The sequence below is a fragment of the Leucoraja erinacea genome, chromosome 38 (assembly GCF_028641065.1).
Source record: "Leucoraja erinacea ecotype New England chromosome 38, Leri_hhj_1, whole genome shotgun sequence".
Classification (NCBI taxonomy): Eukaryota; Metazoa; Chordata; class Chondrichthyes; order Rajiformes; family Rajidae; genus Leucoraja; species Leucoraja erinaceus.
In genome coordinates this window covers 3,709,119-3,736,903 of record NC_073414.1, presented here as the reverse complement: position 1 = coordinate 3,736,903, position 27,785 = coordinate 3,709,119, and the positions used below count along the sequence as shown (strand labels likewise).

The 27,785-nt window shown below is 47.7% G+C and overlaps 1 protein-coding gene and 1 non-coding gene across 3 annotated transcripts; one reads left to right on the top strand and one right to left on the bottom strand.

Moving 5' to 3' along the window:
* LOC129714150 (coiled-coil domain-containing protein 9-like) lies at positions 1 to 27,510 on the top strand. 2 transcript variants are annotated; one of them, XM_055663646.1, is made up of 11 exons: positions 1 to 108; positions 4,929 to 5,099; positions 6,969 to 7,150; positions 9,383 to 9,429; positions 11,463 to 11,507; positions 12,751 to 12,856; positions 15,143 to 15,194; positions 16,258 to 16,792; positions 18,701 to 18,910; positions 20,713 to 20,784; positions 27,271 to 27,510. In XM_055663646.1, the coding sequence occupies exons 1-11, from the start codon at positions 61 to 63 to the stop codon at positions 27,273 to 27,275; spliced, it is 1,473 nt and encodes a 490-aa protein (XP_055519621.1). In that variant the 5' UTR covers positions 1 to 60; the 3' UTR covers positions 27,276 to 27,510. The 2 variants fall into 2 exon arrangements, with proteins under 2 accessions (XP_055519621.1, XP_055519620.1); XM_055663645.1 differs by having other exon boundaries at positions 6,966 to 7,150.
* On the bottom strand, positions 11,105 to 11,231 carry LOC129714296 (U6atac minor spliceosomal RNA). Its single transcript, XR_008726332.1, has one exon. It is a non-coding gene; the product is annotated as a U6atac minor spliceosomal RNA (small nuclear RNA).
* Positions 27,511 to 27,785: the final 275 nt, after the last annotated feature.

The following is a 27,785-nucleotide window of genomic DNA, read 5'->3' as shown; positions in this document are numbered from 1 at the left end:
TTTTAAAACCATTTCTCCTGACAGGAATGGGAAGAGAAGAGAAGACAGAACATCGAGCAGATGAACGAAGAGATGGAGAAGATTGCAGAGTACGAGAGGGGCCAGATGGTGAGACTGCGCCGCTCAGCACGACTGCGTCCGTGCGCCGATCTCCGGGCATTTCCGTCCCCGTCTCCATCTCCCACCCACGGTCTTGCATGATCTTGTCCGTCTCTCACCCCTCTCCTTGGGTGGTGTTAATGTGCGGGGATCGCTGGTCGGCATGCACTCGGTGGGCCGAAGGGCCTGTTTCCGTGCTGTATCTCTAAACTAAGCTAAACTAAACTGTGTAGAAGTGGTTATGAATGTGCGAAAGTAGAATCAGAAGTGGTGTGCGTCTCTGCATCTTGCCTGGGGTGGTGACGGAGTGAGACAGGGGTCCCTTGGTACATCTATGGCAGGATACAGGAGCCCCAGAAATATCAATCATCAACGCACATTATCTTCATCCACCCTGATGACTCACAGCATCTGAAGCTCTAACAAGTCACAACAGCAATTAAATATTCGTGTCAGCAGGTTCCCATCTCCACAAACCCCATGTGCACCAAATCTTCCTAGATACAGATCATACAGAAGATAAGTCGTGATCATAGCAAAAGGATTTGAGTATAGGAGCAGGGAGGTTCTACTGCAGTTGTACAGGGTCATGGTGAGACCACACCTGGAGTATTGCGTACAGTTTTGGTCTCCTAATCTGAGGAAAGACATTCTTGCCATAGAGGGAGTACAGAGAAGGTTCACCAGACTGATCCCTGGGATGTCAGGACTTTCATATGAAGAAAGACTGGATAGACTCGGCTTGTATTCGCTAGAATTCAGAAGATTGAGGGGGGATCTTATAGAAACTTACAAAATTCTTAAGGGGTTGGACAGGCTAGATGCAGGAAGATTGTTACCGATGTTGGGGAAGTCCAGAACAAGGGGTCACACAGTTTAAGGATAAGGGGGAAATCTTTTAGGACCGAGATGAGAAAATCATTTTTCACACAGAGAGTGGTGAATCTGTGGAATTCTCTGCCACATAAGGTAGTTGAGGCCACACAGTTCATTGGCTATATTTAAGAGGGAGTTAGATGTGGCCCTTGTGGCTAAAGGGATCAGGTGGTATGGAGAGAAGGCAGGTACAGGATACTGAGTTGGATGATCAGCCATGATCATATCGAATGGCGGTGCAGGCTCGAAGGGCCGAATAGCCTCCGATAGCGCGGCACTCCCTCAATACAGAGTGTGATGGCACCAGTCCTGCACCTATTTTCTATGTATCTATGAAGTGTTGTTGCAACTATGAGGCATTGTGTTGTTCCTCCGATAGCACGGCACTTCCTCAATACAGAGTGTGATGGCACCAGTCCTGCACCTATTGTCTATGTTTCTATGTTTCTATCACCAGCAATGTAATGTGCAGACAACAGATGCTGGAGTTTCATTGAAAAATCGAGTTACACGATGTGGCTGACTGTGTCTAAGCTAGAAATTTATGGCTGTCCAAAATCTTGAGGCTCTGTGTTCCTGTAGTGTAGTGGGTCTGAGCTAGGCTGTGCCGATCAGCGATCGCCCCGTACACTTGGACTATCTGAGGGCCAATTTATAGAGCCAGTCGACCTACACACCTGCACGTCTTTGGAGTGTGGGAGGAAACCGGAGCGCCCGGAGAAAACCCACGCTGTCAAGGGGACAATGTACAAACTCCATGCAGACAGGACACATTGTCGGAATCGAACCCAGGTCTCTGGGGCTTTAAGGCAGCAACTCTACCGCTGTGCCACCCAAGTCATACTGAAGTCCAATTGGTTGAGGGCACAAAGTGCTAGAATAACTCTGTGGGTCCATTGAGTTACTCCAGCACTGTGTCATTTTGTGTAAACCAGTTTCTGCAGTTCCTTGCTTCTGCAATAGGTAGATTATATACCCAGGTTCGATCCTGACCACGGGTGCTGTCTGTACGGAGTTTGTACGTTCTCCCTGTGAACTGCGTGGGTTTTCTCCGAGATCTTCGGTTTCCTCCCACACTCCAAAGACGTGCAGGTTTGTAGATTAATAGGCTTGGTTTATGTTTAAAAATAAATGGCCCTTGGAGAGTGTTAATGTGCAGGGATCACTGGTCGGTACGGACTTGGTGGACCGATGGTAGATACAAAATGCTGGAGAAACTCAGCGGGTGAGGCAGGATCTATGGGGAGAAGGAATTGGCGACCTTTCGGGTCGAGACCCTTCTTCAGTCTGAACCCGGTGGGCTGAAAGTCAAGTCAAGTCAAGTCTATTCGTCACATACACATACGAGATGTGCAGTGAAATGAAAAGTGGCGATCCTCGTGGACTTTGTGCAAAAAGACAAACAAACAAACAAACCAAACAAACTACAAACAGAATGGAACAGAATCACATTATTTTACATATTAAATATTGTGGGCGGAATGAAAACAGCAGCACTTTTAAAAAAAAGCTGTAGAGTGGTTCAGTAGAGTTAGTCCCTGGTGAGATAGGAGTTTGCAGTCCTAATGGCCTCTGGGAAGAAACTCCTTCTCAACCTCTCCGTTCTCACAGCATGGCAACGGAGGCGGTTGCCTTCGGTATGAAAGGGCCTGTTTCCGCGATGTATCTCTAAACTAAACTAAACTCCAAAGACATAGAGGTTCATAGGTTAATTGTAAAATTGCCACTAGTGTGAAGGACAAGGCTTGTGTATGGGGATTGCTGGCCGGTGCTGACTGGATAGAACGTTGAGCCTGTAACTGCGCTGTATCTCTAAACTAAAACAAACTAACCTTGGCATTGTGTTCGGCACAAGCATTGTGGGCTGAAGGGCCCGTTCCTCCGCTGCATTATTCCATGTGTAGGAAGGAACTGCAGATGCTGGTTTACAGCGAAAACAAACACAAAAAGCCGGAGTAACTCAGCGGGCCAGGCAGCATCTCCGGAGAAAAGGAATAGGTGATGTCTCGGGTCGATCCAAGCAGGTCTTAAGTCGGTTCTGGACCCGAAAATAAAAATGGGATTAGGAGGCAGAGATCAGCCATGATTGAATGGTAGAGTAGACTCAAAGGGCCGAATGGCCTAATTTTACTCCTATATAACATATGGAATGTCAACTATTCCTTTCCTCCAGAGATGCTGCCTGACCCGCTGAGTTGCTCCAGCATTTTGTGTCTGAATTGTTATAACAATCTGGGAATGGGCAGTGTTGGGAAAGTCACTGGGGTGACATGGGGAGTGGACAGGACGGGAGGAATTAAGTTCCTCTCCTCTCTTCCTGCAGATCAGTAAAATTCATCTCCGGAGAGAGGGTTTGTATCTCTTTAAACGATTACACACACAGCTGTGTTTAATGAAGCGTAATCCTTACGGATACATTCTCTGTTGCTGTGTCGCACTTCTGTCAGAGCGACTGCTCTATTTAGATTTAATTAGCTCCTGTTATTTTTATTGTTGTCCGAGGAGGAAGTGTCAGTGCTTCTCCGCCATCGACGACAATTATATTCTCGGTGGAGAATAAATCTTGTGTTTACTTTAGATTTTAGACTTCAAAGATGCAGCGTGGAATCAGGCCCTTACCGTCCCTACCGAGGATCTGTCACTCCGTACACCAAAGACCCTACAGCGAGCAAGATCATCCACTCGATGAAAAAGACGTAGTACAGTCATGGGCAGATTCATGGGTCATTTTCGGCCCCATTTCCGTAACCGGCTTCCGTCTCCGCACCCGTAGCGGAGCAAAGATACTAGTGCGGAGACGGAAGCCGGTTACGGAAACATCCTTGTAAAAATCAAAGTTCTTTGGAAAAAATCTTCTCCTCATTTTCAGAATTTTAATTTATTAACACAAACTGTTTCCCCGCAACGTTGATTACACTGCGAGTCGGGTCGGGTCAGGTTACTAAAATGGATGGAAAAAAAGGCCCACGTTCCGCTCCGTTGCGTACTACACGTCAGCCCATTGCATTTAGCAGGAGTGGTCTATCTTGCTCCGCTATAGGATCTTTGCCGTACACTGGCATCCTCCGACACATACTAGGGACAATTTGCGGCATTGCCGGCCTCTCGTATGGTAAGGATAACTTCATAAAGTTCCAATCTACCTGGGCGGCACGGTGGCGCAGTGGTAGAGTTGCTGCTTTACAGTGCTGTCCGTGCCAAAGACCAGGGTTCCATCCCGACTACTACCTGTACGATCTCCCTGTGACCACGTGGGTTTTCTCCGGTTTCGTCCCACATTCCAAAGACGTGCAGGATTGTAGGTTCATCGGCTTGCTATACATGTAAAATTATCCCTAGTGGGTGTAGGATAGTGTTAGTGTGCGGGGATCGCTGGTCAGCGCGGACTCGGTGGGCCGATTCTGTGCTGTATCTCTAAACTTCGGAGCTCGGAGGCATCGGCTGCAAATCCTGTGGACGGTAACATCGGGAGCTCGCGGGTCCCTAGTGGGAGACCGCTTTTCGGAGCTCCCGCAACGGCAATCTTCGCCCACCCAAATCGAGGGGTTTAAATCGACCCGGAGCGGGGCCTTACATCGCCCGGCGCAACTTAAACGGCCGGGGGACTTACTATCGCCCACCGTGGGGGGCTCCAACATCTAACATCAGGAGCCTCGATCGGCTCGATGCACCAGTTTAGCTGCTTGAGTGCGAGAGAGGAATGGGCACAGAGAACGGGGAAGAGATAAGATTTTGCCTTCCATCACAGTGAGGAGGTGTTTGGGGATTCACTGTGATGGATGTTTTGTGTGGAATTGCGTTAAGTGTGTGTATTTTTTTTTGTTTGTTTGTTTGTTATGACTGCAGAAACGCAATTTCGTTTGAACTTATGTTCAAATGACAATGAACGATTCTGATTCTGATGCTAAAAACTGAACTAAATGTTGAAAATGTCCCTGGATTCTTGATTTTAGGACGGATCCGGGGAGAAGAATCCCATGCGGAACTTCCTGGACGATCCTCGGCGTTTGGGATCGCTTCCTGGTGGCGACCGGAAGGACGGCAGCCGGCGCCACGTGCGGAACTGGGGCGGCCCCGACTTCGACAAGGTGAAGACCGGCGCGGACTGGGGCAAGGACCGGCAGGTGAGACGGCGGTCAATTCACAAGTCCCGAAGTTCTCGGACCAGAATTTGGCCATTCGTCCCCCATCGAGTCTACTCTGCCATTCAGTCACGGTTCCCATCCTAACCCCATTCTCCCGCCTTTATCCCCTTAACCCGGGTCGGTGGCAAGGCGGTAACGCTACTGCCTTGCAGAGCCAGAGTCCCAGGTTCGATCCTGACCACGGTTGCTGTCTGTACGGAGTTTGCACGCTATCCCTCTGACCTGCGTGGGTTTTCTCCAGTTCCTCTCACATTCCAAAGACAATAGACAATAGATGCAAGAGTAGGCCATTCGGCCCTTCGAGCCAGCATCGCCATTCAATGTGATCATGGCTGATCATCCCCAATCAGTACCCCGTTCCTGCCTTTTCCCCATATCCCCTGACTTCGCTATCTTTAAGAGCCCTATCTAGCTCTCTCTTAAAACCATCCAGAGAACCGGCCTCCAGAGAATCGGCAGAGAATTCCACAGACTCACCACTTTCTGTGAGAAAAAGTGTTTCCTCATCTCCATTCTAAATGGCTTGCTCCTTATTCTTAAACTGTGTGTGGCCCCTGGTTCTGGACTCCCCCAACATCGGGAACATGTTTCCTGCCTCTAGCGTGTCCAAACCCTTAACAATCTTATATGTTTCAATGCGATCCTCTCTCATCCTTCTAAACTCCAGTGTGTACAAGCCCAGCCGCTCCATTCTCTCAGCATATGACAGTCCCGCTATCCCGGGAATTAACCTTGTGCAGGTTTGTATGTTAATTTCCCTCTGTATATTTTCCCTGGTGTGTAGGATATGGGTGACCTCTGGTTCACGTGGACTCGATGGGCCGAAGGGCCTGCTTCCATACTGTATCTCTAAACACCCAACACCCTTACTAATCAAGAACCTGTCAATCCATCTTATAAATATCCCTTGACTTGGCCTCCACAGCTTTCTGTGGTGATAAATTCCACAGATTCACCACCCTCTGACTGAAGAAATTCCTCCTTCAGTAGCGGTAGAGGTACTGCCACATTGAGCCAGAGACCTGGGTTCGATCCTGGTAGATACAAAATGCCAGAGTAACTCAGCGGGACCGGCAGCATCTCTGGAGAGAAGGAATAGGCGACGTTTCGGGTTGAGACCCTTCTTCAGACTGATGTCAGGGGAGGGGGTGGGACAGAGATAGAATGTAGTCGGAGACAGTAAGACTGGTGGGAGAACTGGGAAGGGGGAGGGGATGGAGAGAGGGGGGAAGCAAGGGTTATCTGGAGTTAGAGAAGTCAATGTTCATTCCGCTGGGGTGTAAACTACCCAAGCGAAATATGAGGTGCTGTTCATCCAATTTGCGCTGGGCCTCACTCTGACAATGGAGGAGGCCCAGGACAGAAAGGTCAGATTGGGAATGGGAGGGGGAGTTAAAATGCTGAGTGGTGAATCTGTGGAACTCTCTGCCACAGACGGTAGTTGAGGCCACAGTTCATTGGCTATATTTAAGAGGGAGTTAGATGTGGCCCTTGTGGCTAAAGGGATCAGGGGGTATGGAGAGAAGGCAGGGATGGGATATTGATTTGGATGATCAGCCATGATCATATTGAATGGCGAATGGTATAGGCTCGAAGGGCTGAATGGCCTGCTCCTGCACCTATTGTCTATGTTTCTATGTTGCTATGCTGAGCCACCGGGAGATCAGGTAGGTTAAGACGGACTGAGCGGAGGTGTTCAGCAAAACGATTGCCAAGCCAATAAGACACTCTTGAGTGTCTTGTCTCTTGTTTAAGCTGCCTGCTGTTTGAATCGGGGGGTGTGTGTGTGTAAACTATCGCTGGGTTCCTGACGCCGTTGATGAACCGTTTTGCCGCCCCTTCCAGCAGGTCCGGCGCTCGGATCCCAAGGATTCCTTCGACATCACCCTATCCATGACGGGGCGGGAGAGAGCGGAGTACATGAGCTGGAAGAAGGAGCGGGAGCAGATCGACCAGGAGAGGCTGGCCCGGCATCGCAACGCCACGGGGCAGTGGAAGCGGGAGTGGGACGCGGAGAAGACGGAACCCATGTACGTCCGTGTTCGTGCCTGTAACTCACTCTGTGCCCCCTCCCCCTGCCTGTCTACTCGATCTAGAGAGGAATAGATGGGGCCTGAGGTTCAGAAATTCACAAGTGGTGGTGCAGCGGTAGAGTTGCTGCCTTACAGCGCCGGAGACCCGGGTTCGATCCCGATTACGGGTGCTGTCTGTACGCCGTTTCTACCCAGTGTTTTCTCCAAACATCTTCGGTTCCCGCTGGTCGGCGCGGACCTGGTGAACAAATTGGCCTGTTTCTATGCTGCATCTCTAAATCTAAAACCCAGTGATAGCAGCAGACAGCAGTCTAATCTGCCATTCATAGAAACATAGAAATTAGGTGCAGGAGTAGGCCATTCAGCCCTTTGAGCCTGCACCGCCATTCAATATGATCATGGCTGATCATCCAACTCAGTATCCCGTACCTGCCTTCTCTCCATACCCCCTGATCCCTTTAGCCACAAGGGCCACATCTAACTCCCTCTTAAATATAGCCAATGAACTGTGGCCTCAACTTCAATCATGGCTGATCTATCTTTCCCTTAACACCATTCTGAAGGAATGGATGATGTTTCGGGTCATAGAAACATAGAAACATAGAAAATAGGTGTAGGAGGAAACCATTCGGCCCTTTGAGCCAGCACCGCCATTCATTGTGATCATGGCTGATCATCCCCTATCAATAACCCGTGCCTGCCTTCTCCCCATATCCCTTGACTCCACTAGCCCCTAGAGCTCTATCTAACTCTCTCTTAAATCCATCCAGTGACTTGGCCTCTGTGGCAGGGAATTCCACAAATTCACAACTCTCTGGGTGAAAAAGTTTTTTTCTCACCTCAGTCTTGAATGGCATCCCTTTTATTCTAAGACTGTGTGGCCCCTGGTTCTGGACTCGCCCAACATTGGGAACAATTTTCCTACATCTAGCTTGCCCAGTCCTTTTATAATTTTATAAGGAGGGGATGAAGAAGGGTTTTGGCCCGAAACGTTGCCTATTTCCTTCGCTCCATAGATGCTGCTGCACCCGCTGAGTTTCTCCAGCTTTTTTCTGTACCTTTTATAATTTTATACGTTTCTATTTAGATCTCCCCTCATCCTTCTAAACTCCAGTCTCACCCATTCCTTCTCTCCAGAGATGCTGCCTGTCCCGCTGAGTTACTCCAGCAGTTTGGGTCTGACCTAAACTAAATGTATGCTCAGCTTTTGAAATCTAGCCGAACGAGGGTTAATATCTTCAGACCTTGAATCCCTCATTTCAAACTCCCAGCATTAATTTTCGCACCATGTTTTAATCCCACGCATGCTTATTTGCACCATGCTGCCAGAATGACAGCTGTGGTCATAGTTTCCTGGTGGTGATATACTCTCCTGAACACTGCTTCTCCACTGTTTTGTTGCAAAATGGTCAGAGTTTTTTTTTTTCCCCCTGTTCTTGATGATTAAAATAAATTGTAAAATCGCTGAAACCATTTTGAATGTAGGCGCAGAACACACCTAGAAGTTGTGGAATTCCCTGCCACAGAGGGCAGTGGGGGCAAATCGCTGGATGGATTTAAGAGAGAGTTAGATAGAGCTCTCGGGGCTAGTGGAGTCGAGGGATACGGGGAGAAGGCAGGCACGGGTTATTGATAGGGGACGATCAGCCATGATCACAATGAATGGCGGTGCTGGCTCGAAGGGCCAAATGGCCTCCTCCTGCACCTATTTTCTATGTTTCTATGTTTCTAACAATGAAATTCTTACTTGCAGCAGCACACCAGAATATGTAAACATAGTTCACTGTAAATAATATCTTAAACGAGAAAAATGTTTCAGCTTATCGCTGGCCCCTGAAGGTGAACTTCTTCCCTGATGAGAGATGTCAGATTTTTAATGTATACTAGACCAAGTGCAGACCCGTTGGGTCTGTTGGGTCTGCTCCCCCAATGGTGTGATTCCCCCAACCCAATATTCCACCATGCACCCGTCTCCTCCAATGGAACTGAAGCCGTTGCCAAATGTAAGTTTCCAGCACTCCCCTGCCTCCCTCAATTGCACCTCCCCTGCCTGCTGCAGCAGTGAAAAGTTCAGTGTTCCTGTCTTGCAACTTTGTTTCAAAGTGTGTTGGAAGCTGATAGGAAGGAGCAGCCGTCAACGAATCAAAAGGCAGGAAGGGATCCGTACTGCAGGCGGACGGATGGATTTGAGTTTTATATATTAATAGATTTTCCTTTTCCTCCCACCAGGTTCAAAGAGAGTTCTCGTCCTACTGAAGAAGACAGCAGCGTCAGAGGTAAGGACCGTGTGTGGAGGGTGGTAAGATCTCTCACAGCTGATCTTATTGGGAATTCTGAATCCCAACATCCAGGAATGTGCCCCTCCCTCCCGCTTTCCCGAGCCCCTAAGATTGGGATTGTCAAAAATTGATATATTACTGTCACTTGTACCGAGTTCAGGTCAGCTTAGTTTATTGTCACGTGCACTGAGGTACAGTCAGTGTCGGATTTAGATGAAGAGAGGCCCTAGGCTGTTCCACTTGTGCAGGCTCCTCCCAATCCCCCCACCCCCACGACTAGAGAAAGATGGAAGAGTGTTTTAAATAATTTGAGTAAAGTCAAGGATGGGGCATTCTCTCAAAATGGGATCCACTTGAGTGAAGAATAAATAAAAAGAAATTCTGTATAATATTTGGGAAATATTTCTTAAAGAATTGTTCCTTATTGACAATTATATTGCAAAAACCGAATCAAATCTGCTTCCAAAAACCGTTTACAAAACGAGTATGCTTTTTCCTATCGTTAACAAAGATGCTACAAATAAGCTTAGTTTTATTACTAACCTGATGGTGGTAGCCACAGCACCACACAGTAGGTTTCTAGCCCCAATTATCAGCTCTACCCCCAGCAGTGCTCCTTGCCAACTTCCTAGTTCAAATATCTTTGCACTTTCCTACTTGCCCCTGAGTTTTGACTTTTGAAGCCTGCAAGTATCCAAAGATGTTTCCTGCACCAGCCATCGCTGCTTTACTGGAGCATGTGTGACAGCTTGTCGGACCCCCGTGCCACCAGATTGACACTGATGTGCCGCCGAGCGCAGCCAATGAGATTTTGTATTTATTTATTGCCAGTGCTAGTGTCGAGTTATCGGCTTAAAACAGTATTATTCTGAAATGGAGGGGAAGGAAAATTACTGAAGGGATGTCTAGAGACCACAGTGCGTTGTGACAGCATATGTAAGTAAGGCCTATGACAGTGTCAAAAATATTATCTACCTTGGCTGGAGGCCCCCTAGATTTTGAGCCTGCCAAGCCTGTAGGGAAATCTGGCACTGGGTAAAGCTTTTGTTGCATGCTAGCCAGTCAGCAGAAAGACAATACATGATTACAATTGAGCCATTTACAGTGTACAGATACATGATCAGGGAATAATGTTTAGTGCAAATAAGGTAAAGCCATCAAAGTCCAAGGATAGGCACAAAATGTTGCAGTAACTCAGCAGGGCCCCTTCTCTCCAAAGATGCTGCCTGTCCCGCTGAGTTACTCCAGCGTTTTGTGCCTATTTTACATAGATACATAGAAAATAGATGCAGGAGTAGGCCATTCGGCCCTTCGAGCCTGCACCGCCATTCAATATGATCATCCAACTCAGTATCCCGTACCTGCCTTCTCTCCATACCCCCTGATCCCTTTAGCCACAAGGGCCACATCTAACTCCCTCTTAAATATAGCCAATGAACTGTGGCCTCAACTGCCTTCTGTGGCAGAGAATTCCACAGATTCACCGCTCTCTGTGTTCATAGAAACATAGAAAATAAGTGCAGGAGTAGGCCATTTGACCTTTCGAACCAGCAGCGGCATTCAATATGATTATGGCTGATCATCCAAAATCAGTACCCCGTTCCTGCCTTTTCCCCCATATCTCTTGAATCTGTTAGCCCTAAGAGCTAAGTCTAACTCTCTTCATAGAAACATATACGCATGGTTAGATACCACTAAGTAGATGGCGATGCCTTAACCATTTGTGTGTTGTGAGGCCACTAGGGCCCCTTCCATCCTTATCAAGGGGAGTGCTAACCTTCTCTCCTTTCATACAATTCACTGTAAACCAGCATCTGCAGTTCTATCCTGCACCTCCCCGATCATATATTTGCCCAGACCTTCTAGTCTGGCCAACTTTGTCTTATGTAGGTCAAGAAATTTGGGAGACATTGGTAAATTATTTTGACTGCATGGATTAATGAACTATTAATGTAATGATATTTGTACATCTCTGTTTCCTATGTCTGGAGATATCTACCTCTTATTTCTGACTATCTGTCTGTCTGCAGGTCTGAAGAACTCTAAGAAATCATATTCAGGTGGCAGACGCACAGGTTTGCTGAGTCTCACCTCTGTGTGTGTGTGTGTGCGCGTGTGTGTGTGCGCGTGCGTGATTGCGTGTGTGTGTGTGTGTGCGTGCGTGTGCGTGTGTGTGTGTGTGCGTGTGTGATTGCGTGTGTGTGTGTGTGTGATTGCGTGTGTGTGCGTGTGTGCGCGTGCGTGTGTGTGCGTGTGTGTGTGTGCGTGTGCGTGCGTGATTGCGTGTGTGTGTGCGTGTGTGTGTGTGTGTGTGTGATTGCGTGTGTGTGCGTGTGTGTGTGCGTGTGTGTGTGTGTGTAGTCAATAATCAGATTTATTCATCCCACACACACAATGAAGTGCAGTGATATGAATTTGCCAGCAGCGGTACAATCAAAAAAGAACACACAATACACAATAATAATTGAACACAAACATCCACCACAGCATTCATCACTATGGTGGAAGGCACAACATTTGGTCAGTCCTCCTCCATTGTTCCCCCGTGGTCTGCTGTCATTTGCGTGTATGTATGGCCAGCCTTGGGTTGAGGGGTGACACCACTGCCTCAGAGACGAAATCTTGGCTCAAGTCCCATTGCTGAAGGTTTAAACGCGGGCTCGGAAAGCGCAGGGGAGGCTGGGCTGGGCAGCCAGTATTTGGAGAAGATTATGTTTAGTTTAGAGATACAGCGCGGAAACAGGCCCTTCGGCCCACCGAGTCTGTGCCGACCAGCGATCCCCGCACACGAACACTATCCTACACCCACTAGGGACAATTTTTACATTTACCAAGCTGATTCACCTACAAACCTGTACGTCTTTGGAGTGGGGGAGGAAGAGAGTCAAGATCAATTTAATTGACTTTAATTGAAAAAGATCTCAGGTCACGGGGAGAAACGTACAAACCCCGTACAGACCGTAATCGGGATCGAACCCAGGTCTCTGGCGCTGTAATTCACTGTTTAGAAATACAGTGTGGCAACAGGCCCTTCGGCCCACCGAGTCTGTGCTGACCAAGGCTCACCCCTGTACACCAGTGGAGGGCAGCACAGTGGCGCAGCTGGTAGAGCTGCTGCCTCACAGCGCCAGGGTCCCGGGTTCGATCCTGACCTCTGGTGCTGTGGAGTTGTGGTGTGGAGTTTGCACGTTCGCCCTGTGACCATGTCGGTTTCCTCCCGGTGCTCTGGTGTCATCCCACTTCCAGTAGACTTGATGGGCCGAATGGCCTAATTCTGCTCCTAGCAATCATGAACTAATAACATGGTTGATTTTGCAGATGATCAAAAACCACCCAAGCCTCCAACGGTTTCCGACTTCATCTTTCAATCCCAAAATAAGGATGCGAAGAGAGGGAGAGACAAACGCAGGGAGAAGAACTACAGGTGGGAATTGTCTGACTCGCTGCCTACTGCTCCCAGACCCTGCTCTCTCCAATGTCCGGGAGAGTGTATCTCTCCGCCACTCTTCATAAAAGTGGGAATATTACCCTGGAGTGTGGAGATAACAAACAGCAGAACATTTGTAGCAAGAAATGGTTTAAACCGAAGATAGACTAAATGCTGGAGTAACTCAGCGGGACAGGCAGCATCTCTGGAGAGAAGGAATGGGTGGTGTTTCGGGTCGAGACCCTTCTTCACACTAGCTAGTCCTTCTCTCATTCCTTCTCCCCAGATATGCTGCCTCACCCGCTGAGTTACTCCAGCATTTTGTGTCTGTCTAACAAGCATCAGAGGCAGGCAACTCACTAGAGTTTCGAAGGATGAGTGGGGAGCTCATTGAAACTTACCGAATAATGAAAGGCTTGGATAGGGTGACTGTGGAGGGGATGTTTCCACTGGTGGGAGAGTCTCAGACTAGAGGACACAGCCTTGGAATAAAAGGATGTGTCTTTAGAAAGGAGATGAGGAGGAATATCGTTAGCCAGGGGGTGGTGAATCTGCAGAATCATTGCCACAGATGGCTGTGGAGGCCACGTCATTGGGTATTTTTGAAGTGGGGAGAGACAGGTTCCTGATTAGTACCAAACGGTGTCAAAGGTTACAGGGAGAAGGCAGGAGAATGGGGTTGAGAGGGAAAGATAGATCAGCCATGATCTAATGATGGAGTAGACTCGATGGGCCGAATGGCCTAATGGTGCGCATGTGACTGATGAACTAATGAACCTGTTCCTACCCAGCCCGTGTTGAGATGTGAGTAGCTTAAACTAGGCCATTCAGCCCATCTTCCTATTCCTATCCTTCCAACAAGCTAGTTGGAGAGTTAGTAGACCTATAGAGTTATCCTTCCAACAAGTTAGTAGAGACCACACCTGGAGTATTGCGTACAGTTTTGGTCTCCAAATCTGAGGAAGGACATTATTGCCATAGAGGGAGTGCAGAGACGGTTCACCAGACTGATTCCTGGGATGTCAGGACTGTCTTATGAAGAAAGACTGGATAGACTTGGTTTATACTCTCTAGAATTTAGAAGATTGAGAGGGGATCTTATAGAAACGTACAAAATTCTTAAGGGGTTGGACAGGCTAGATGCAGGAAGATTGTTCCCGATGTTAGGGAAGTCCAGGACAAGGGGTCACAGCTTAAGGATAAAGGGGAAATCCTTTAAAACCGAGATGAGAAGAACTTTTTTCACACAGAGAGTGGTGAATCTCTGGAATTCTCTGCCACAGAGGGTAGTTGAGGCCAGTTCATTGGCTATATTTAAGAGGGAGTTAGATGTGGCCCTTGTGGCTAAGGGGATCAGGGGGTATGGAGAGAAGGCAGGTACGGGATACTGAGTTGGATGATCAGCCATGATCATATTGAATGGCGGTGCAGGCTCGAAGGGCCGAATGGCCTACTCCTGCACCTAATATCTATGTTTCTATGTTTCTAACAAACCCAAATGTGTTGGTTTATATATGCCCACAAGGAGGTTTTAATGAGTCCACCTCTTTATCCCCCTATATACATCCATGTCCTGCCATCTTTGCACCATGCTGGCCAACATGATCTAGTTCACAAGTTATAGGTGTAGAATAAGGCCATCCGGCCCATCCGTCAGGATTGAACCCGAGTCCCGTCTTTACCAGTTGTGTCGCCCATAAATAACAACCACTGTCGTACAAGTTAATACCACACAATTATAGTAGTAGAATTAGGCCATTTGGCCTATCGAGTCTACCCTGCCATTCAATCATGGCTGATTTCTGCGTCCCAATCCCGTTTTCCCCAAAAAGCCCTGACACCCATTCTAATCAAGAATCTGTCTATCTCTGCCTTGAAAAATATCCACTGACTTGGCCTCCACAGCCCTCTGTGGCAATGAGTTCCACAGATTCACCACCCTCTGACTAAAGAAGTTCCTCCTCACCTCCTGACTGAAAGAGCGCCCTTGTAGTGATTTAGGGGGCTTATAGAAACATAGAAATTAGGTGCAGGAGTAGGCCATTCGGCCCTTCGAGCCTGCACCATTCGCCATTCAATATGATCATGGCTGATCATCCAACTCAGTATCCCGTACCTGCCTTCTCTCCATACCCCCTGATCTAGTCTATGTCTATGTTTCTATGATCCCCTTAGCCACAAGGGCCACATTGGACTGGGACTGGGGTTATTGGACTGGGAGTTGAGTGGGGAGAGTTCTCGGGACGCTGCAGTGGTGACATTTGTCTCATTTATTCCCCATAGCATGCATGATGATCGATGGGAAACACCAGAAACTGAACAAGAGGAGAAAAAGGCAAGTGAAGATTTTTCCTCCAGCGATGTATTGATGCGGTGGGCAAGATGATGAGGGGCATGGATATAGTGGACTTTTCCCCAGGGTGGAGGCTTCCAAAATCAGGGGTGGCGTGGTAGCACAGAGGTAGAGATGCTGCCTTACCACGCCAGAGACCCGGGTTCAATCCTGACTCTGCTGACCCTGTTAAGCATTTAATGCACATCTTGTACATGACCAAGGAAGGCTTGGAGATCCACATTTAATCTGCGTTAAACATCCCAACAGCAGATGACCAGTTGGAGGGACCCTTGTGACCTGGTTGGCCATCTTGACCTGGTTGTCCCAACAGTGAAATGTTTTCCTCTTTTTAGTTTAGTTTAGTTTAGAGATACAGCGCGGAAACAGGCCCTTCAGCCCACCGGGTCCATGCCGACCAGCGATCCCCGCACACTAACACCATCCTACACCCACTCAGGCCAATTTTATATTACATTTCCCAAGCCAATGAACCTGCAAACCTGTACGTCTTTAGAGTGTGGGAGGAAACACTTTTTCTCACAGAGAGTAGTGAGTCTGTGGAATTCTCTGCCTCAGAGGGCGGTGGAGGCTGGTTCTCTGGATGCTTTCAAGAGAGAGCTAGATAGGGCTCTTACAAATAGCAGAGTCAGGGTATATTGGGAGAAGGTAGGAACGGGGTACTGATTGGGGATGATCAGCCATGATCACATTGAATTTTCAGCAGTCTTGGGTAATAGCCCTTAAAAATCTTCCATCAAACCTTGCTATTTTAATAACTGTAAAGTATAAACTAATTTCTCAATGACACAAAGTGTGAAACAGGATAAAATTTATGATTTAATGTGCTGGCTCGAAGGGCCAAATGGCCTACTCCTGCACCTATTGTCAATTGTCTATTGAAACCGAAGATCTCGGAGTAAACCCCGGCAGGTCACGGGGAGAACGTGCAAACTCCGTACAGACAGCACCCGTAGACCAGGATCGAACCTGGGTCTCCGGTGCTGCATTCGCTGTAAGGCAGTAATTCTGCTTTTCCACTGTGACATTCATTTGATCTTTGCAGGAAAAGGAATCTAAGCCAGAACCTGCCCAAGGTCCAGCTGGAGCTGAGAGCAAGGTCAACGAGGGCCAGCCTCCGGCAGATATTCCCGATGATGCAGACGAAGACCAGTGGGAAGACGCCAGCGACAGTGAAGAGGAGATAGTGGGTGAAGATGTGTCGGGCAGCGAAGAGGAGGAACAGGAGGAGGAGGTGCAGACCACTGAGGAAACGAAGAAAGATGGTGGTGGGACGAAGGAGCAGAAAGTGGCGGCAGAAGTTGCGATTACAGAGCGAGGCCCAGAGGTTGTACCCAAAGGGCAGCGAGTGAGGAAAGTCGTGGATGCGCCCAAACTACGCATCCCCCCGGCGGATGTGTCCCCAGATGCTGCCGACACGATGACCAAACCGCTGAGTCCATTCTCGCTGGACGGCTACCAGCCGGTCAAAGACTGGGCAGAGGAGATGGAGGTCGCATCGCCAAGGACCAGCGTGGAACAGAATCCCCTGCAGACGGCCACCACCGGCACTCCCTCCCAGGACCATGGCCAGCCTAATGGTAAGAAGTGTTGAAGAAAGAACTGCAGATGCTGGTAAAATCAAAGGTAGACACTGTATACTGTTAATTCCCGGGATTGTTCCCGATGTTGGGGAAGTCCAGAACAAGGGGGGTCATAGTTTCAGGTGTGATCTAAATAAATGCAACTTGTGGCTGCCACTCTGTTATTATCAGGAGTGAAGTCATTTAGGTGTTAATTTAGATGCTAGATGCAGGAAGATTGTTCCCGATGTTGGGGAAGTCCAGAACTAGGGGTCACACAGTTTAAGGATAAGGGGGGGAAGTCCAGAACAAGGGGGTCCTTTAGGAACCGAGATGAGAAAAACATTTTTTCACACAGAGAGTGATGAATCTCTGGAATTCTCTGCCACAGAAGGTAGTTGAGGCCACAGTTCATTGGCTATATTTAAGAGGGAGTTAGATGTGGCCCTTGTGGCTAATGGTATCAGGGGGTATGGAGAGAAGGCAGGTACAGGATACTGAGTTGGATGATCAGCCATGATCATATTGAATGGTGGTGCAGGCTCGAAGGGCCGAATGGCCTACTCCGGCACCTATTTTCTATGTTTCTATGGGATGACGGGACTGTCATATGTTGATAGAATGGAGCGGCTGGGCTTGTACACTCTGAAATTTAGAAGGATGAGAGGGAATCTTATTGAAACATATAAGGTTATTCAGGGTTTGGACATGCTAGACATGTGAGGAAACATGTTCCCGATGTTGGGGGAGTCCAGAACTGGGGGCCACAGTTTAAGAATAAGGGGTTGGAACGGAGATGAGGAAAAACCTTTTCACACAGAGGGTTGTGAGTCTGTGGAATTCTCCGCATCAGAGGGCGGTGGAGGCGGTTCTCTGGATGCTTTCAAGAGAGAGCTAGATAGGGCTCTGAAAGATAGCGGAGTCAGGGGATGTGGGGAGAAGGCAGGAATGGGGTACTGATTGGGGATGATCAGCCATGATCACATTGAATGGTGGTGCTGGCTCCAAGGGCCGAATGGCCTCCTCCTGCACCTATTGTCTATTGTCTAAAATGCTGGAGTAACTCAGCAGGTGAGGCAGCATCAATGGAGAGAAGGAACTGGCTCTTGGTCTCGACCTGAAACCTCGCCAATTCCTTCTCTCCAGAGATGCTGCCTCACCCGCTGAGTTACTCCAGCATTTTGTGTCAGAACGTTACCCCTCAGATTCCTAAAAAAAAAAATTCCCCTTTGCCTTAAACCTGTGCCCTCTGGTTCTCAATTTCCCTATCTCTGGGCAAGAGACCCTGTGCATTTACCCGATCTATTCCTCTATGGACTAGTGCCGAACATGATACTGATCTCACATGATCCATATCCCTCTATTCCCTGCACTTCCATGTGCCAGCCCCAAAGCCTCTTAAGGGCCACCATTGTATCTACCACCACCACCAAATTTCCTTATAACCTTCCCTCTCGAACTCGCTGGAGTTTAGAAGGATGAGCGGGGACCTCATTGAAACTTACCGAATAGTGAAAGGCCTGGATTGAGTGGATGTGGAGAGGATGTTTCCACTAGTGGGAGAGTCTAGAACTAGAGGTCATGGGCTCAGAATTAAAGGACGTTCATTTAGGAAGGAGATGGGGAGGAATTTATTTAGTCGGAGGGTGGTGAATCTGTAATTCTTTGCCACAGAAGGCTGTGGAGGCCACAAGTCAATGGATATCTTTAAGGCGGAGATAGATAGATTCTTGATTAGTACGGGTGTCGGGGGTTATGGGAGAAGGCGGGAGAATGGGGTTGGGTGGGATAGAGAGATAGATCAGCCATGATTGAATGGCGGAGTAGACTTGATGGGCCGAATGGCCTAATTCTGCTCCTATCACTTATGACCTTATGATCTCTTTCTCCAATGTCTTGATTTAACGGCTGTGCTTTTGCCTCTAGTATTGTCGTTGGCAGTGGACTGTGGATCGAATGCCTCCCTTGTCTGCACTGGGCAGGAGCCCGCGGCTACAGCCAAGGTCAACGGGAGTGCGGGCGGCGTTCCTGCTGGTGAGATCGTGGAGGAGGAGGAGGTGGAGCGCGCCACTGAAGAGGCGGCCATCATGGAGGCAGCGGAGCAAGGTTCGAGGGCAGAGGTCGACCTACAAGCAGGTGGGTGGTGATGATGCAAGGCAGGGATGCCCTTTGAGCCAAGTCAAGGGCCTGTCCCACTTGCATGCGTTTGGCGCGACCAAACGGAAGCGGCGTTCACGCGGAGTTCGTGCTGAGTTTGCGCATGATGTCATTTGCGTCATACTTACCAATCAGCTGGGCAGGAGGCGGGCCGACTGAATTAGGGCGTTGCACGGCGCCGGGCGGTGATGTCACCACACACGCTAGGCGTACACTGTCAAGACGCTGCATATGACCGCAATGCGCCTGCATGCCGACAGGCCGTTGGCGCGTGAAGATTTCGGACACTGTCAGATTTTCAGAGCCCCCTGCGATGTCAGGACCAGCCCCGCGCTTCTAAGTGGGACGGGGCCCGCGCGGCCATAAGGTTCCCCTATCGCCTCAAGCGACCATGAGGTGGCGTAATTTGCGAGCCAAGGTCTCGAAAGTGGGACAGGCCATTTACTAACCCCGGCCAAGTACCACACGAGTGATTGGGGGGGGGAACACTGCAACAACATTTAGAGATCTGGGATTATGTTTCACAGAGGGGTATACGGGTCCCTGCCGATTATCGATCGCCCACTCCCACATTATCGTACTTCCACGCATCCACTCCCAACGCTACAGGGACAATTTACAGAGGGCCAATTATCCAGCAAACCTGCACTTCTCTGGGATGTGCAAAGCACTCGGAGGAAACCCATGGGTTTCACGGAAGAACCTGCAAACTCCACACAGGCAGCACCCGAGGTCAGGATCGAACCCGGGTCTCTGGCGCTGTGAGGCAGCAGCTCTACCCGCTGTGCCACCGTAACGGTCGGAAACGAGGAACTGCAGATGCTGGTTTACATAAAAGACAAAGTGCTGGAGTAACTCAGGTGGTCAGGCAGCACCCCTGGAGAACATGGATGGGTGTCTTTTCGGGTTGGGACCGTTCTGAAGGAGGGTCCTGACCCGAAGCATCACCAATTTCATGCCTGACCCCCTGAGTTACTCCAGCATTGTCTTTATCCAAATGCAAGGAAGATTGTCTTTCTAACCCTGAGTAATGCAGGTTTTACCTGCAGGACATTGACCATTATGTAAACCAGCATCTGCAGTTCCTCATATCTTCCAGTGGCCACTGTGTCACAGAGTAATATAGACATCTCCCTAGAAATTCAATTGCATAATGCCTCTTTTAGATGCCCAGTATTTTCAGTTGAATGTATTCAGTTTAGTTTATTGTCACGTGTATCAAGGTACAGTGAAAAGCTTTCGTTGCGTGCTAACCAGTCAGTAGAAAGACAATACATGATTACAATCGATCCATTTACAGTGTACAGATACATGATAAGGGTAAGTGTTTAGTGCAAGGTAAAGCCAGCAAAGTCCGATCAAGGATAGTCCGAGGATCATCAAAGAGCTAGATAGTAGTTCAGCACTGCTGAATTTATAGACCGAGTGTGTTATGCTGAGTATTAATGTTTCTGGAGCACTAATGTATTAAGCCATTTAGAACGGAGACGAGGAAACACTTTTTCTCACAGAGAGTGGTGAGTCTGTGGAATTCTCTGCAGGTTCTCTGGATGCTTTCAAGAGCGAGCTAGATAGGGCTCTTAAAAATAGAGGAGTCAGGGGATGTGGGGAGAAGGCAGGAACGGGGTACTGCTTGAGGATGATCAGCCATGATCATATTGAATGGCGGTGCTGGCTCGAAGGGCCAAATGGCCTCTACTCCTGCACCTAGGACGTGCGTCTATTGTCTAATCAATGAAATGGCCATTGATATTTTTTTGTTTGTTGTCTCGTCTCTGAAGGTGAGGCGTTGGAACTCGCGAGCAAAACGTCTGTGGGAGCAGATCGCGTGGAGGAGAGTGAGCCCATCTCAGGTGCAGTTCGAATCACCAGCTTTGAGACTGTTTGCTTTCGTAAAGCTCCCCTCTCTCTGGGCTAAGCTCTTCCTTGGTGACCGACTAACACCTAAACCTTTGCTTCACGCCCCTGGTGCCTCTGGCAGCACCGGAAACAAAGCGGGCGTTGGCGGCAGCTTGACTCAAGGTTGGCGATCTCGGTGTCGCAACCCGTTGGCGATGAAGTTCCTGCAGCCGTCACTCTGAACTGCTCTTGGTGACTCTGTCTCTCTGCCCTTTCTCTGTCTCAAGAACGCATGTGGCTGTGGCATTTCTGGCTGTTCTGCTTCTCTCTTCTCTAAAAGGATAAGAGCCGCACTTTAATGAAACGGATTTTAGTGACTCCTCTCTAGAATCTGCGTGCTGTCTGCAAACTTTAAGCATATCATTTTTAAGTCCTAAATGCCTGATTTATATATTTTTTAAATGTCAAGTCAAGTGTGTTGTAACGTGCACATTATACAGCCAGGTTCAAGTCCACCACCCATTTACTGGCACCCTTGGTTCCAGAGTCTTGCCTGATTATCCTAAACTTTCTGAGGCACAACTTTCATCATTGTTCAACTTCTGTCAAGGGGAAGCTATACTTCACCCTCGTTAGACCTCATTTGGATTACGCAGCTGCAGCATGGGACCCATACACAAATAAAAACATTCCTTCCATCGAACGTGTCCCAAGACAGGCAGCTCGATTTGTTACTAACACCTATGAGAGAGAAGCGAGTGTCACCAAACTACTGAATTCTCTGGTCGAGGTGGAAGGAACCCTCTCCAAGACACACACACACACACATGAAGCTCACCGTTTGACCTGTTTTTACAAAATGTTAAATGGTCAGCTCGACATAGACTACAAGACCAAACCCAAACCAATTAGGAGCAGACGAGGGCATTCGATCCAATTTGTGATCCCAGCTACAAAGACAGATGTGTACAGCAATTCGTTCTTCCCCGCACAATTAAAGCATGGAATAATCTCCACCCAACTATAGTTACCCAACCAGATGCAACTACATTTAAAGTAGCTCTTTCTTCCCAATAACCCTTTCTGGCTTAAGTCCTCCCTCCACCACCTCCAGTTTAAATTCTATTGGGAATATTTTGGAGGACCAAGAAACCAAGAAACCAGACAGCATCTGGAGAAAAGGAATAGGTGATGTTTCGGGTCGAGACCCTTCTTCAGACTGGACACCCTTTGTCTGAAGAAGAGCCTTGACCTGAAACATCACCTATTCCTTGTCTCCACAAATGCTCTCTGATCCCCTGAGTTGCTCCCAATTTCTTGTGTCTAAGAGTTTTGTCAAAATCTCACCCCAGCATCCATGCTATTAGGAACAAAAGCAAGGAACTGCAGATGCTGGGTTACAAAACAAAAGATACAAAGTTCAGGAGTAACTCCATCGGTCAGGCAGCATCTCTGAAGAATCGGTGGCGTTTTGGGTCGGGATTCCTCTCCGGTTGGAAGATGGGTCCCGACTTGAAATTTCGCCTATCCATGATCTCCAGAGATGCTGCCTGACCCGCCAAGGCCCTGTCCTACGATGCGAATTTACCCAAGAGCTCTCACGAGTTTAAAAAAAAATCAAAATCGTGGTAAGTCGGAGCTCGTGGATGTCCCGAAGCGGATCGTAACGCTAACGGCAGGTACTCGGAAAACGGGGAAACTCGTGAAGATTTTTCAACAGTGTGTGAAAAATCTCCAAGCGTAAGAAAAATACTCGTGATGAGTTTGATTTTTTTTAACTCTGGAGAGCTCTTGGGTGAACTTGCATCGTGGGACAGGGGCTTTTGTGTACTTCCCTGCTTACAAGAATTTGGAGGTGTTTTTGAAGAACTTTTATGCAGAGTATATGTTATACCATTGAAGAACGGGCCATTCTCTAGATCATCTCTCATTTGAATGAAAATGTTAGAGGTTCACAAACTTTATAGAAAATTGTGACTGTTACTGGAACCTTGTCAAACATTCCAATCGATAGATTTATAAATGCTAATGTTTGTAAATCAAAGGGGTCTGTGTTGGTAACTTTAAACAAAAAGATTTGACTACTTAGACCAGTGGTTCCCAACCTTTTTTAGTTCATGGCCCCTCTTGGCCTCTTTACATAGAAACATAGAAAATAGGTGCAGGAGTAGGCCATTCGGCCCTTCAAGCCTGCACCGCCATTCAATATGATCATGGCTGATCATCCAACTCAGTATCCCATCCCTGCCTTCTCTCCATACCCCTGATCCCTTTAGCCACAAGGGCCACATCTAACTCCCTCTTAAATATAGCCAATGAACTGTGGCCTCAACTACCCTCTGTGGCAGAGAATTCCACAGATTCACCACTCTCTGTGTAAAAAATGATTTTCTCATCTCGGTCCTAAAAGACTTCCCTCTTATCCTTAAACTGTGTGACCCCTAGTTCTGGACTTCCCCAACATCGGGAATAAACTTCCTGCATCTAGCCTGTCCAACCCCTTAAAAATGTTGTGAGTTTCTATAAGATCCCCCCTCAATCTTCTAAATTCTAGCTTGTACAAGCTAATTTTTCTGTGGCCCCCCCCTGACATTATTAGCGGAAAAAAAGTGGCCCCCTTCATTGAACCTGTGGCCCCCTAAATCCCCAAATATTTCTGTGGCCCCCCCTGAAATTTGCCCTGGCCCCAGGTTGGAAATCACTGGCTTAGACCATTGTAGTGGCAGGTGTGTAAGGGCAGGGTCTGAGAACTTGTATTATGAAAGGAACATTTTCTATTAAAGATTTTCTATAAGATGTTTTTCTATAAGTCTTAATGTACTAGCTTTTCACTGACTGCTTTATTAACACTAACCTTAACACTATTTTAAAGCACAACAGTGCATTGTGCATCACTTTAATGCATTGTGTTACAAAACTTATCTATTTGTACCACAGCTATTTGTGACTGTTTCTGATATTTATTCCACCTGCATAACTCTTTTTGCATTTTTTAAGCAAATGGGCAAGAATATTAAAAATCTGCTTGCTCCGAAATACCTCCTGCTTTTTCCTAAGTCCTCAGTCGAGTCACCTGCTAGATTTATTTTCCTCCTTGCGTTTTTCTTTAGAGATTTAGAGAAACAGCACAGAAACAGACCCTTTGGCCGACAGAGTCCGCATCGGCCTGTGATCACCTGCACACTAGCACTATCCTACATACTAGGGCCAATTTACAATTTTTACTGAAGCCAATTAACCTACAACATGCTGGAGTAACACAGAGGCCCAGGCAGCATTCCTTGCTTTCCCTCTCTCTCCATCCCTCCCCCTTCCCAGTTCTCCGATCAATCATACTGTCTCCGACTACATCTTATCTTCTCCCAGCTAACAATGATCTATTGTGCATTTTCCTTGACTTCCATTCCCTTTGTCCTTTTTTCACACCTTACACTTCCTTATCTATGTATCTCCCTTTCCCCTGACATCAGTGCTGATAAATGTGAGGTGCTACACCTTGGCTTGGCAGGACATGCTGATAAATGTGAGGTGCTACACCTTGGCAGGACAAATCAAAATAGGACGTACATGGTAAATGGTAGGGAATTGAAGAATACAGTTGAACAGAGGGATCTGGGTATAACCGTGCATAGTTCCTTGAAGGTGGAAACTCATATAGATAGGGTGGTAAAGAACGCTTTTGGTATGCTAGCTTTATAAATCAGAGCATTGAGTATAGAAGCTGGGATGTAATGTTAAAATTGTACAAGGCATTGGTGAAACCAAATCTGGAATATGGTGTACAATTTTGGTCGCCCAATTATAGGAAGGATGTCAACAAAATAGAGAAAGTACAGAGGAGATTTACTAGAATGTTGCCTGGGTTTCAACAACTAAGTTACAGAGATAGGTTGAATAAGTTAGGTCTTTATTCTCTGGAGCGCAGAAGGTTAAGGGGGGACTTGATAGAGGTTTTTAAAAATGATGATAGGGATAGACAGAGTTGACGTGGACAAGCTTTTCCCACTGAGAGTAGGGAAGATTCAAACAAGGGGACATGACTTGAGAATTAAGGGACTGAAGTTTAGGGGTAACATGAGGGGGAACTTCTTTACTCAGAGAGTGGTGGCTGTGTGGAATGAGCTTCCAGTGAAGGTGGTGGAGGCAGGTTCGTTTTTATCATTTAAAAAATAAATGGATAGTTATATGGATGGGAAGGGAATGGAGGGTTATAGTCTGAGCGGAGGTAGATGGGACTAGGGGAGATTATGTGTTCGGCACGGACTAGAAGGGTCGAGATGGCCTGTTTCCGTGCTGTAATTGTTATATGGTTATATGGTTATATCTTTGGAGTGTGGGAGGAACCCGGAGCACCCAGGAAAACCCACAGAGTTCCAGAGAGAACATGCAAGCACTCGTAGTCGGGATCGAACCCAGCTCTCTGGTGCTGTAAGGCAGCAACTCTACCGTTGTACCATCCTGCCACTCCTTCCCCAGCTCGGCTCAATGGCCCGTTTCTTCTCTGAAAGCTGGAGAGAGAGACAATGTCACTGCCGCCTCATAGCTCCAGGGACCCAGGTTCAATCCTGACAACCTCCTCTCTTTGTATTTTTTAAATTCTATTTAATTCTTTACTTCGAACAGAATTAAAAAAATTAAAAGCAAGTATGAAACGGCATACAAAAAAAACAAAACAAGAATATTTATGAAGTGCCATAAACATTATCTATAAATAAATGAATCGTATGTGTCCGAAAAGGAGCAGGAACAAGCCAAAGCTTATTAATGTCCACCCCTTATTCAACTGCTTAGAATTATCTTATACAAATTTAGCAGCTATATACACCTAGTATCTCTTTGTCATATATACAACCCATCACCCTATAATCAAAGTCAGCGGGTGCAGCAGCATCTATGGAGCGAAGGAAATAGGCAACGTTTCCTCCCGTCTCCCACCTTCCTGGTCCCTGCCACTCCCCCCTCATTCTCTCTCCCTCCCTCCCCACTCCCCGCCCCTCTGTCGATTGGTGTGAATGTGCTAAGTTCTAAGATGTTAAATCAGTGCTAATACAAAATGCTGGAGAAACTCAGCGGGTGCAGCAGCATCTATGGGGCGAAGGAAATGGGCAACGTTTCGGGCCGAATAGGAACTGTTTTAGGAAATAGGTAACGTTTTGGGCCGAAACCCTTTTGGGTTTCGGCCCGAAACGTTGCCTATTTCCTTCGCTCCATAGATGCTGCTGCACCCGCTGAGTTTCTCCAGCATTTTTGTCTACCTTCGATTTTCCAGCATCTGCAGTTCCTTCTTGAACAGCCTTCCAGATACAATCAGCATAACAAATATCCCACTCACAATCACCTATTCTCATCACAATATCCTTTAAAACAATTGCTTTTGTACATCTTTTTAAACTGAATTATGCTTGTGCTAGTTTTTTATCTCCTGTTCCAAACCATTCCACAAATTCACCCCACAGATTGCTATGCACATACTTTTAAGAGTTGTACCAAGCGTAATGGCCCTGGTTCCTTCCACAATTGCCTTAACCGTGACTTTTGTGAAAGGGGCAAAGAGGATTTATCGACAACAGAACAATGAAATCCTTACTTGCAGCAGCATAAAAGGCCCTTAAAACTAATAAAACTCAGACAGATATAAATGGTAAAGAAAATACAATAAGTTAAGAAGTTTTCAGTGAGAAAAAAGTCTGTAGTGCAACCAAAGACACAATCCTTACAAGTTCAGTTGGTGAGGCTACCTATTATAAATGATCCCCCATGTTGATGGATGGGAGGAGAATCCAAGGGCAGTTTTTGCCAGAGAGAGGGAGTGGGTTGCTGGAAAATGGAGGGGATTGAGTGGGTATATTCTGAAAGCTGGCAATGACTTGATGGGCCAAATGGCATCTTCGTATCTTACAAACCAAATACCAGAAAATCCTCTTTTAAAAAAAATAAATAATTTACACAGAGAGTGGTGGCTGTGTGGAATGAGCTTCCAGTGAAGGTAGTGGAGGCTGGTTCGTTTTTATAATTTAAAAATAAATTGGATAGTTATATGGACGGGAAAGGTATGGAGGGTTATGGTCTGAGCGCAGGTATATGGGACTAGGGGAGAATACGTGTTCGGCACGGACTAGAAGGGTCGAGATGGCCTGTTTCCGTGCTGTAATTGTTATATGGTTATATGGAGAAGCAATGTGGTTTACGTGACAAGGGTCCTCCGGCTCGCTGTCCAACACACACTGGGGACAATTTACAATTATACCGAGCCAATTAACCTACAAACCTGTAGGACTTTGGAGAGTGGGAGGAAACCGGAGCACCCGGAGAAAACCCACGCAGTTCACGGGGAGAACGTACAAACTCCAGCCGTAGTCAGGATCGAACCCGGGTCTCTGGCGCTGTGAGGCAGCAACTCTACCGCTGCGCCACCGTGCCGCCCTGGGAAAATTGGTTAATTCTGTCAACATTTTCGAAAGTTGCCTTTCCTTCCTAACCAGTGCCCTTGTTGCTTGCAGGCTGACTACAGTGGTTGGACCGGTGACCTTTCGGACGAAGACCTCTGCTCCAACCCTACTGAGAAAAGGCATGGGGCAACAGATTGAAACATACCCTGTCAACACCTCCCAAGCCACCTGAGAGAGGCTGTGGGAATCCGATTGAATTGAATTGAATACTTTATTGTCACGGTGAAATTCCCATGGTATGCAAACAGTCGCCACCTAAAGGGCACCGACAAAGTTCCAAAGTGTCCCGCACTAGGTTCCTTTGTCCTTTTTCCCCCCCCCCCCCCCCCCCCCTCACCTCACGTGGTCCCCCCCCACCGAAAGTGGCCCCCCCCCCCCCCCCCCCCCCCCCCCCCACGCACGCTGGGACAATAGACAATAGGTGCAGGAGTAGGCCATTCGGCCCTTTGAGCCAGCACCGCCATTCAATGTGATCATGGCTGATCATCCCCAATCAGTATCCCTTTCCTGCCTTCTCCCCATATTCCCCTGACTCTGCCATCTTTAAGAGCCCTATCTATCTCTCT

Bases quoted from the DNA above. Each gene is read 5' to 3' on its own strand.
- LOC129714150 (XM_055663645.1), top strand. From the start codon at position 61: ATGAACGAAGAGATGGAGAAGATTGCAGAGTACGAGAGGGGCCAGATG. The intron at 15,195-16,257 runs GCAAGTGAAGAT...TGATCTTTGCAG, and splicing joins CTGAACAAGAGGAGAAAAAG to GAAAAGGAATCTAAGCCAGA. The intron at 16,793-18,700 runs GTAAGAAGTGTT...TTTTGCCTCTAG, and splicing joins GGACCATGGCCAGCCTAATG to TATTGTCGTTGGCAGTGGAC.